This window comes from Acartia tonsa, chromosome 13, assembly GCF_053477335.1.
Source record: "Acartia tonsa isolate MP-2025a chromosome 13, ASM5347733v1, whole genome shotgun sequence".
NCBI classification, from domain to species: domain Eukaryota; kingdom Metazoa; phylum Arthropoda; class Copepoda; order Calanoida; family Acartiidae; genus Acartia; species Acartia tonsa.
In genome coordinates, this window is record NC_137272.1 from 22,691,684 (window position 1) to 22,701,831 (window position 10,148).

Here is a 10,148-nt window from a genome sequence, read left to right on the forward strand (position 1 = left end):
CAATTCTAACATGACTAAATTAACGAATAAAAGCTATCTATCTCGGACGGACGGACGTACGGACGGACGTACGGACCGACCCTAATTATAGAAAAGCTTCGCTTTTAAAAATGAGACTTTATATTACAGACTAGTAGTGAGTAAAAATGAACGAAGCGCTAGTGTCAGATTTATCGAGTATGGAGACGATTAGGGATGCGGACAAATGTTTGAGACTTTTAGACCAGGTATTAATATACTTATGGAGTAGATACGCTACTTGTTCTGTTAGGTTAGGATTTCCCTTGTTATTGCTATTTGATTTAAAAATGCATTTAAAAAAGAGCAGTAAACTCTTATACAGTATTATTGGGAGTAATTTTCATAATATGTACAATAATAGTTGTACTTTATGCTTGGTTAAAGGTTGAATACATATTATGTGAAAATTAAATCTTGTCGTCTAGCGACTAAAAATTGAACTAATTTCTTGTTTTGTTTAGGTTGATAATTTGTTGGAGACCAACAGAATGGATATTCAAGAGTGCGCCAGTTTATTTAAACTCACTGCCTCTAATAATGCTAAGGTGCGTTAGTTTTGTATTAAAATAGGAGCAATATTTCTAGAGAGGAAGTGCACATTGGGCTGTTTATTACACTAGTCTTCAACGTTTTTAAGAACGTTTTATTTTATCGTTTGCTTAACAACTTTGGGGATTATTATTATTTTTTTAATTGGTTGGAGCATTAAATTGAGTGTCCAAACGTTTCAACCACTAACTGTAATCTACAGAAGGGAAAATTTGGCATGTAATCATTGGGGATGTACATCAATTTATCTGCCATTTTCCTATTCCATTAGATCCTTGGATATTTTTTCTTATTTTTCCGTAATGGTATACATTCAGACATTTTCACTGGAGTAGAACCCTAGAAATTGAAAGTCTATTGGTGGGGGGGGATTTTTTTATCCCATTGTCCTATCCCTGTATACCTAATTAAAGTTTTTTACTTAGGTAAAATGTCGGGTGTGGAACCTGATGGTTAAAGTTTGTGAACAAGATAAAGATTTTAGCCTCATGTTAATAGCATCTTTAAACAAGGTTAGTTATCATATTAGCGTAGCTACTTAAGTTGTCCATTGTCCCTATGTCCTTCATTTTAATTTCAAGTTGGTGATCGTTTAGAGCACTTGCTAACAATCTATTAAAAAATCAGATAGCTGGACGCAAAGCGCATACTAAAAGCATTCCTCACCTTCTTATGGTTGTCTTCCAACCCTTTACATAAAAATAAGAACAATCAACACCACAAGAACTCGAACTAATGACAAGAATAAAACAGATTGCTTAATATTTTAGGACCTCGCGGACCCAAATCCCCTAATACGAAGTTCGAGTCTCGGCACCCTGGCATCCATACCTGGCCTGGACCAGTTTGCTGTTCCTGCCATTAGACAAGGTTTAGAAGATGATAACCCTGCTGTGAGAATAGCAGCTGTTACTGGTGTAGGAAAATTATGGTTGCACTCCCCTAGCTCAGTACAGGTAAGAATAGCAGCTATTACTGGTGTAGGAAAATTATAGTTGCACTTCCCTAGCTCTGTACAGGTAAGAATAACAGCTGTTACTGGTGTAGGAAAATTATGGATGCACTCCCCTAGCTCTGTACAGGTAAGAATAACCGCTGTTACTGGTGTAGGAAAATTATGGTTACACTCTCCTAGCTCTGTACAGGTAAGAATAACAGCTGTTACTGGTGCAGGAAAACTATGGTTACACTCTCCTAGCTCTGTACAGGTAAGAATAACAGCTGTTACTAGTGTGGAAAAATTATGCTTGCACTTCCCCCTAGCTCTGTATAGGTAAGAATAACAGCTGTTATTGGTATAGGAAAAGTATGGTTGTACTCTCCCCTAGCTCTGTACATCTAAGAATAACAGCTGTTACTGGTGTAGGAAAATTATGGTTACACTCTCCTAGCTCTGTACAGGTAAGAATAACAGCTGTTACTGGTGCAGGAAAACTATGGTTACACTCTCCTAGCTCTGTACAGGTAAGAATAACAGCTGTTACTAGTGTGGAAAAATTATGCTTGCACTTCCCCCTAGCTCTGTATAGGTAAGAATAACAGCTGTTATTGGTATAGGAAAAGTATGGTTGTACTCTCCCCTAGCTCTGTACATCTAAGAATAACAGCTGTCACTGGTGTAGGAAAATTATGGTTACACTCTCCTAGCTCTGTACAGGTAAGAATAACAGCTGTTACTGGTGCAGGAAAACTATGGTTACACTCTCCTAGCTCTGTACAGGTAAGAATAACAGCTGTTACTAGTGTGGAAAAATTATGCTTGCACTTCCCCCTAGCTCTGTATAGGTAAGAATAACAGCTGTTATTGGTATAGGAAAAGTATGGTTGTACTCTCCCCTAGCTCTGTACATCTAAGAATAACAGCTGTTACTGGTGTAGGGAAATTATGGTTGCACTCCCCTAACTCTCTACAAAAAGAATAACAGCTGTTACTGGTGTAGGAAAATTATGGTACACTCTCCTAGCTCTGTACGTACAGGTATGAATAACAGCTGTTACTGGTGTAGGGAAATTATGGTTACACTCTCCTAGCTCTGTACATGTAAGAATAACAGCTGTTACTAGTGTGGGAAAATTATGCTTGCACTTCCCCCTAGCTCTGTATAGGTAAGAATCACAGCTGTTACTGGTGCAGGAAAATTATGCTTGCACTTCCCCCTATCTCTGTATAGGTAAAAATAACATCCTTCATTTTGACAAAACAAAATAAAACTGCCCCATAAAACCAATGGTTTGATATGGCAGTTTCTCTAATCTGGAACTGTTTAGAAAAAGCCTTAAAACCGCTGTTGCCGCCGAAAACCGCCATTGCAGTGATAACGTCAACCTATTTTAGGAATACAATATGATAGATGATCTATATGCTGCCCTGAGAGATATGAGCTCTACCGTAATTGTATTTACTTTACAAACACTGGCATTTCTACTAGAAAAGGTAAACTTTTTAGAATTTTATACCATTATTCAGAGGGATAAATTGATAAAATTATTTTTTCACTTCCATTCATTCTGTTACACCCATTCTAATTTGTCAAATTTCGCCTATTGGTAACCCAATATTACTACCTAGGGGAATAAAAGCAGTGTTGAATTTTCCCAGCTGTCTTATCCATCCTATCTAATTATGCTTTAGTAATCCAGAGCTGGATCTTTAAATCATTTTAGTGGTGAGCCAGATCGGGGTGAGCCAACTTTCCACCAATGAGAGCACAGCATTTTATGAAATGCCGCGCTGTGATTGGCTGAAATTCGGCTCACCCCAATCTGGCTCACCACTAAAATGATTTAAAGATCCAGCTCTGGATTACTAATATATATTTGCCAGTATTCTCTCTTTGGTTATCAACATATTGTTTTAGACTGGGGGCATTGTCATGACAAGAAAAATGGTTTCACACTTTCTCTCGCGTCTTCACACATTTCCCGACCAAGAGTATTGCTGTCTGGCTGAATATTTGCCTGCTTGTAAAAGGTTAAATGTCTTACATGTTATTTCATTTGTAGCGAAGCTACTTTATAACTCGTGTATTTACATACTTCATCATTTATTTTTCAACCATTGAATTTAAGGATCCATAGAATATATACCAACTTACAAGAGATAACAAGTTAATACTTTGCAGCTAGTTGCTATGAAATTCCAGTAATTTCGTCGCTAAAATATATGTACAGATAGTATGATATCAAAGCAAATATTTTATTATGAACTTTAAAGACATTTATAACGTGAAAATTCTTGGGTAGCATTAATTTTTAAGATATATATTTTCTGTCTAGGGATATTGATAGCGTGCTAGATATCCTAAATCAAGTGGACAGCTACCTGGATAGCAAGGATGCTAATATTGTGCTAGCAACAGCAAAATTGTTGACACAATTAGTTCACCCCCACCACACACAGCTGGAAGCTAGTTTGACAAACAGGTTAATATCTTCCAGAATATATTAAGGGAAAAAATTCACTCACTTGATTATTAGAATAAGCTATTAAGGGTAGGTGACAATAAACTTGGTATAAATCATCCCTAGATTTTTATGTTTTTACCAGTAATATTTATTAGCCAAATATTATTTGGGAAGAAATGTTGATAATGAGGGGGGGGGTAGTTATTTTATTTCTTTATTACTTGGCACAGTTATGGAATCTCGACCACAAAGATTTTTTTATCCAATCTTGACAAGTGAGGTATTTTTGGAAAGAGGAATATATATAGAAAACGCCTATGAAAATTAGAAAATCCGCAGAAATCATATTTGCAAGTTATTTGAAAAAATCTGCAATGTTAATTTGCAAAATTAATTTCATGCCTTAAATGACTTATTTAGAAAAAATCTTTTTATGAAATGTGTTTATTTATAAGTTTAGAACATACTTAGGGCAAAAAAAAATTCTTTAGTGTTACTTTTTTCACCTTATATATGAAAAAAGTAGTTTCTCACATTTTATGATAAAAAAAGGTATGGGAACAAAAAATATGATTTTTCTTGATGTAAACACAATAATTGGCATAAAATCTATCATCCTAAATGTAAAAATTAGATATAGAATCCTTTTTAGAGATAATATAGTGCAAAAAGTAACCAAGACATTTTTGCAAAGTATGAAAATCTGAAGAAAATAGTTCTTTTTGCTTTTGATATACATATCAGATAAATGTATATAAAATTAGTGATTAAAAACTATAAAACATGTTATAAGTTTTTTCAACACTGTCATTGATTAAATTGCGCTTTTAGGTTTAAGAATTACCGAAGTAGTGCATAAAAACTCTTTTTATGATGTAATTAAACAAAATAAATGCCAAAAAACCAACTACAAAATGGTCTACTGCATTATAAAAATCGCCTAATTGTTGATTTGAATTTATTTTGTTTAATAACTTAATAAAAAGAGTTTTTATGTGCTACTTTGGTAATAAGTAAACCTAAAAGTGCATTTTAATCAATGATAGGGTTGAAAAAGTTATAACTTGTTTTATAGTTTTTGATCACTAATTTTATATACATTTATCTGATATATATATCAAAATCAAAAAGAACTATTTTCTTTAGATTTTCATACTTTGCAAAAATGTCTTGGTTACTTTTTGCAATATTTTTGTTCTAAAAAGGATTCTATATCTGATTTTTACATTTAGGATGATAGATTTTATGCCAATAATTGTGTTTACATCAAGAAAAAACATATTTTTTGTTCCTATACCTTTTTTATCATAAAATGTGAGAAACTGCTTTTTTCATATATAAGGTGAAAAAAGTAACACTAAAGAAATTTTTTTTGCCTTAAGTATGTTCTAAACTTATAGATAAACACATTATAAAAAGATTTCTTTCTAAATAAGTCATTTAAGGCATGAAATTAATTTTGCAAATTAACATTGCAGATTTTTGCAAATAACTTGCAAATATGATTTCTGCGGATTTTCTAATTTACATAGGCGTTTTCTATATATATACCTCTTTCCAAAAATACCTCACTTGTCAAGATTGGATAACAAATTCTTTGTTGTCGAGATTCCATAACTGTGTTGGGTAGTTCTGCATGGTTGGTTAGGCCTCCGCACGCACGGGTTATGAATTAGGAACTCTTTCCCCCCCCCCCCCCCTTTATTTCAATATATTTAGGGGGGGGGTATTAGTGTGTAATAGGCACTTTATGATCTAACCCTGTATCCTTCATTATTTAGGTTATCCCCAGTGATATGTAAATGGATTAGACAGGCAAAACGAGATTTTCAGTTCGACCTCATCAAGTTCGCCCTCACACTTGGGGATCAATATTTCAATAATTTTGCTAAGGTAAGATTATTTTAGTTTTGTTCATGTTCTCTTTAGGTAAGGTTTTTATGCAGGAAGAATGGGGACATTAAACTATAAATTACACTCATACCTAAAGTTTAATTATCGTTTTATCTTATTTGTTGATTCAAAAACTTTGGTTACTTTAACTTGATATGCTAGTAGTGTTTAAACTTTCTCACTAATAATTTTCACCTACCTGGGGGTAATTTGTCTATCATCATTCGGTATATAACTTATACTATTTTTTAGGAAAAAGATTTGATAAAAATCAAATCCAAAGACAGCGAAGATTTAAAAGCGATGAAGGTGGAATTTTTACTTAAATTATCCACTGCTGATTCATGCAGAGAAATTATGAACATGCTGCTCAATCTTTTACCTTCAACACCCAGACTTAATTCCTTAATTGTGCAGGTAAACTATTTTAGACTTGTGAAAATAACATTAACCTGTTTTTTTCACCGCCATTTAAAATTGAAAAACTTCACATTAAAGATAATGTTACTTTAGGAAAATTTGATTAACATTAGATGTTCGTTTTAAACAACGAATGTAATATTTGGCAATAAAATTATATTCAATTCTTGTGTTTTACTTAGGCCTCTTGTGATGTAAGCCAACTGGATTCCCAAGTTCGCCTAGACTGTATCAAAAACCTGGATCTCCTAGTCAAGTCCGAGCCTGCCAGGTTTCTACCTGTCATTCTGGAGGCTGATTTACATCTGGATCCTGTCCTGGATAAGGACAACAAACCTGTCAACGACCTTATCCAAACTATACTTACTAAAATAAATGCTGAAAATTGTCCTAAAAACTGCCTATCCCACATATTAAGCCTCCTGCAAGATTTTGGCAGGGTGACAAAAAATTCTCCATATTTACTAGAGGATTTATTCCGGCATCACGTGACGTTACCAGTTCCCGCGCAAAAATCAGCTGATCTGAGTTCAAGTCACGTGACAACAGCTGTAGCAGCTGACACAGCATCCTGCTTTCTCAGTGCAGCTGTTGCGCTCTTTGATGCATTTCCAGCTGTCATGCAGCCCATTTTAAGCGAAATAATGCATACTTGTGCAAAGATAAATGATTATCAGTTACGGTTACAAGTGCAATCGTATTACAAAATTTTGCTTATAAAATCCAAAAATGCTTAATTTATTTTAGAAATTTACATTGCTGTGATAACTAAACAATGAAAACTGTGATATTGTTGTATTTCAAGGAAGGTGACAGTGGCACCTTAAGAGAACTAATTTGCCTCCAAATTTTTCACCTGTCAAAAATCCATGTTTTTGTTGAGTTTAATTAAATTCAGATAATCGTTTTTACAGAGGCAAATTACTTTTCTATGGGTGCCCTATCCCTGTACTACAAAGAAATTTATATATTAAATAAAAATTTCAGACCCAGAAATCCTAAAAATGGCCCTAAACTTGGTTAGAACTGTTGCCAGACAGAACATCAGAATGTTCCACCACGAGACCTGGGTCTCAGGTACAAAACACATGGAGTGACTGTTGAGGGACTGGCGGACAAACTGACAGATAGACAAATAGTTGGATAGCCTTGAAGACTGACAGACAAGTAGTTATGGAATCACATAGATGTGGTTAGACGTGTTTAAAGACAAGATTAAAACCATATTTTTAGCTCGTGCCTTCGGCATCTCAGGGCTTAAAAAAACTGGTTTAATCTTATATATAATTGTACATTATATATCCGTGGAAAGCTGTTTATAATACTATGTAAGAAATAACTACTAAAACATTTTAGAAATAAATTAAAACTAATCTAGGACCTCCCCGTACCCGTATCCCCTTCGCCGAGAAGGTTGCCCATGGTGTTCTCATCTCTTGTGGTGTCATGGCTGCCCCCATGTGGATCCTTTATAACCTCCAGTAAGTATACACATAGTATTGTACCTTGTTGTCATAGGAATTATCTCTTTTGGTGTCATGGCTACCGCCATGTGGATCTTGTATATTTAACCTCTAGTAAGATGTATATTATTGTACTTTGTCGTAACAAGAATTATCTCTTGTGGTGTCATTGCTGCCCCCACGTGGATCTTGTAAATTTATAACCTCTAGTAAGATGTATAGTATTGTACTTTGTTGACACAAGAATCGTATCGTGTGGTGTCAGCACTGCCCCCATGTGGATCTTGTAGAACCTTCAGTAAATTAGAAAAAAATAATTAAAATTAGAAAGTATGTTAGGGAATTAGAAGGCTTTTGATTAGGCTAGTCCTTAAAGTTTTATAATAAAGTTTTCTTCTTTGTTGAGGTTTAAAAACTTTCTGGACTTAAATTTTGATTGGTTGGTTCATAGTGTCCTAAAGTTTCAACCAACAATTGTAATATACAGTAGGGGGTATTTTTGTGTATCGTCATTGGGAATGTACATTAATTTATAGGCTATTGTCTTATCCCTTAATATCCCTCAACAAGTAGATGTATAAGTTATGCTCCCAGCACAAGCACTTACAAGCTTTCTATTCGAATGGGTTGGGAAGCAGAAAATAGCCTAAAATTACTTACTGCTTAAATCTAAAAATTACAAATTTTCATGAAATTTAATCATGGGTTTTTTTAGGAGCTACAAGCAGAGAGATTAAGTGTGACGACCAGCCACAGACAACCAACATTTATCTCCAGTAGTAGTGAATATTTTAGAAATGACTGTGTCCGTAATATATAAAATCAATTTTGAAATTTTCCAAATGTGTCATTTAATCATTTGTGTTTAGTTTTATGTTTTAAAGGTAAATACAAATAAATGATATGTTTTTATTTTTTGTTTTTATTTTAGTTCAAAGCATTTTACTTTATGCTTTATGTTTTCTTTTTTCGTTTTACTTTTTTTTACTATAAAAAAGTATTTTTTCTTGTCATGAAATGAAATTTGATCGTAGTCTTTTAAATATTAGTTTCAGATAATTGTAAAATGAAGAAAATGTTATCTTAATACTGGAGGATTTTTCTTTAAGTTTTGAAGATTTTAAAGCTGAAATTTTAAACAGTTGAGGACTTAGATCAAACTTAATAATAGGATTAAAGTATGCCTACCTAATTCCCTAAAATATAATTTTGGGGGTCATAGTTTTTAGGTGACTGAATAAGGCTAAACTTTATACTTCCCCCCCCACCACACACTTTCTCCTTATATTGAAATAAATTGAAAATAAGGCGGGTGAAAGTTTGTTTGTTTATTAAGGATACGTTATATTGGGTACTGGGTGGCCTCGTAGGGTCAGGGCCCCCTTATTTACTATATATTTTTAAAAAATAAAGGGTGGGGGGAGGCAGTATCATTGGTCAACCAGCACTTTGTAGGAAAAGACTAACACTTTTCTAAAGCGTTCTTGTTGTAACAAATATTAGGTATCTTAGAAAATTTAAAAATTGTTATTAAGCTTCTTTTAAGTCTTCAACTGTTTAAAGGTTAGAAAATGAGTCGAGTTGGAGAAGGGGAATGGGGTAGGAAGGGTGGTGGTAAAAACCGGAAGCCCCGCAAGAAGCGTGGGGATGGATTTGGAAATATTAATATCACAGATTCAGGCAGATTTAATGGAAATAGACTTAATTACTAAAAAGTTCATCGGTTTCAAGACATTATATAGAGAAGCCAAAGGCATCAACCGTGTAATATGAAGCGATACACTAACAGGCAACCTTCTCATCGCACGATCTTTGTCTGGAAGTCCTACCACTGCAAAATATTTTTTTTTTTTTTGTGTGTGTTTTCAGTACTCATCATTTTATTCAGTTATTACCCCTCCCACATATTTTTCTAGTTTTTTTTCCCAAGAAGAGGTTTATTATGAGGGAAGCCCATGCAAAATATACACCCCTGTCATTCCCCTATAAGGCCGGTTTCATACTAGACATAGCAAAGGGTAGGGCGGATGTGTCAATTTTTCAACCATTGTGCGTTGGTTTCAATGTGCAAGCACATAGAAGAAACTGCAATGTAACCATCGTTCTTGCCGAAAACCGCTCTAACAGAAAAGAAATTTGGACAAATAAAAATATAGAAAGCTAGTCAGAATCTACTTTAACATTCTGTTATATATATTTCAAGTAAAAATAACTAGGTATTATCAATCGCAATTGGAAAAAAAGTAAGTTAAACTTTAATTAGATTATATACTAAATAATTTTGATTAAGTTTAAAAAACTAGTGCAAATAAGAAATATGAAAAAATATAATGGGTGTTACCTAACATTTACTCTAATAGCTTTGACTCTAATTGACTCTAAGGGCACTCTCGTCTC

The 10,148-nt window shown here is 33.9% G+C and overlaps 2 protein-coding genes across 2 annotated transcripts; both read left to right on the forward strand.

Moving 5' to 3' along the window:
* The first annotated feature begins 110 nt into the window (after positions 1 to 110).
* Positions 111 to 7,275, forward strand: LOC145304130 (AP-4 complex subunit beta-1-like). Its single transcript, XM_080145891.1, has 10 exons — positions 111 to 227; positions 483 to 566; positions 996 to 1,082; positions 1,341 to 1,526; positions 2,906 to 3,004; positions 3,429 to 3,541; positions 3,847 to 3,993; positions 5,757 to 5,868; positions 6,121 to 6,285; positions 6,471 to 7,275. The coding sequence occupies exons 1-10, from the start codon at positions 147 to 149 to the stop codon at positions 7,023 to 7,025; spliced, it is 1,629 nt and encodes a 542-aa protein (XP_080002017.1). The 5' UTR covers positions 111 to 146; the 3' UTR covers positions 7,026 to 7,275.
* On the forward strand, positions 7,226 to 8,663 carry COX8 (Cytochrome c oxidase subunit 8). The gene is made up of 3 exons (XM_080145895.1): positions 7,226 to 7,365; positions 7,667 to 7,769; positions 8,467 to 8,663. Exons 1-3 carry the CDS (start codon positions 7,293 to 7,295, stop codon positions 8,486 to 8,488), a joined length of 198 nt encoding a protein of 65 aa, XP_080002021.1. The 5' UTR covers positions 7,226 to 7,292; the 3' UTR covers positions 8,489 to 8,663.
* Positions 8,664 to 10,148: the final 1,485 nt, after the last annotated feature.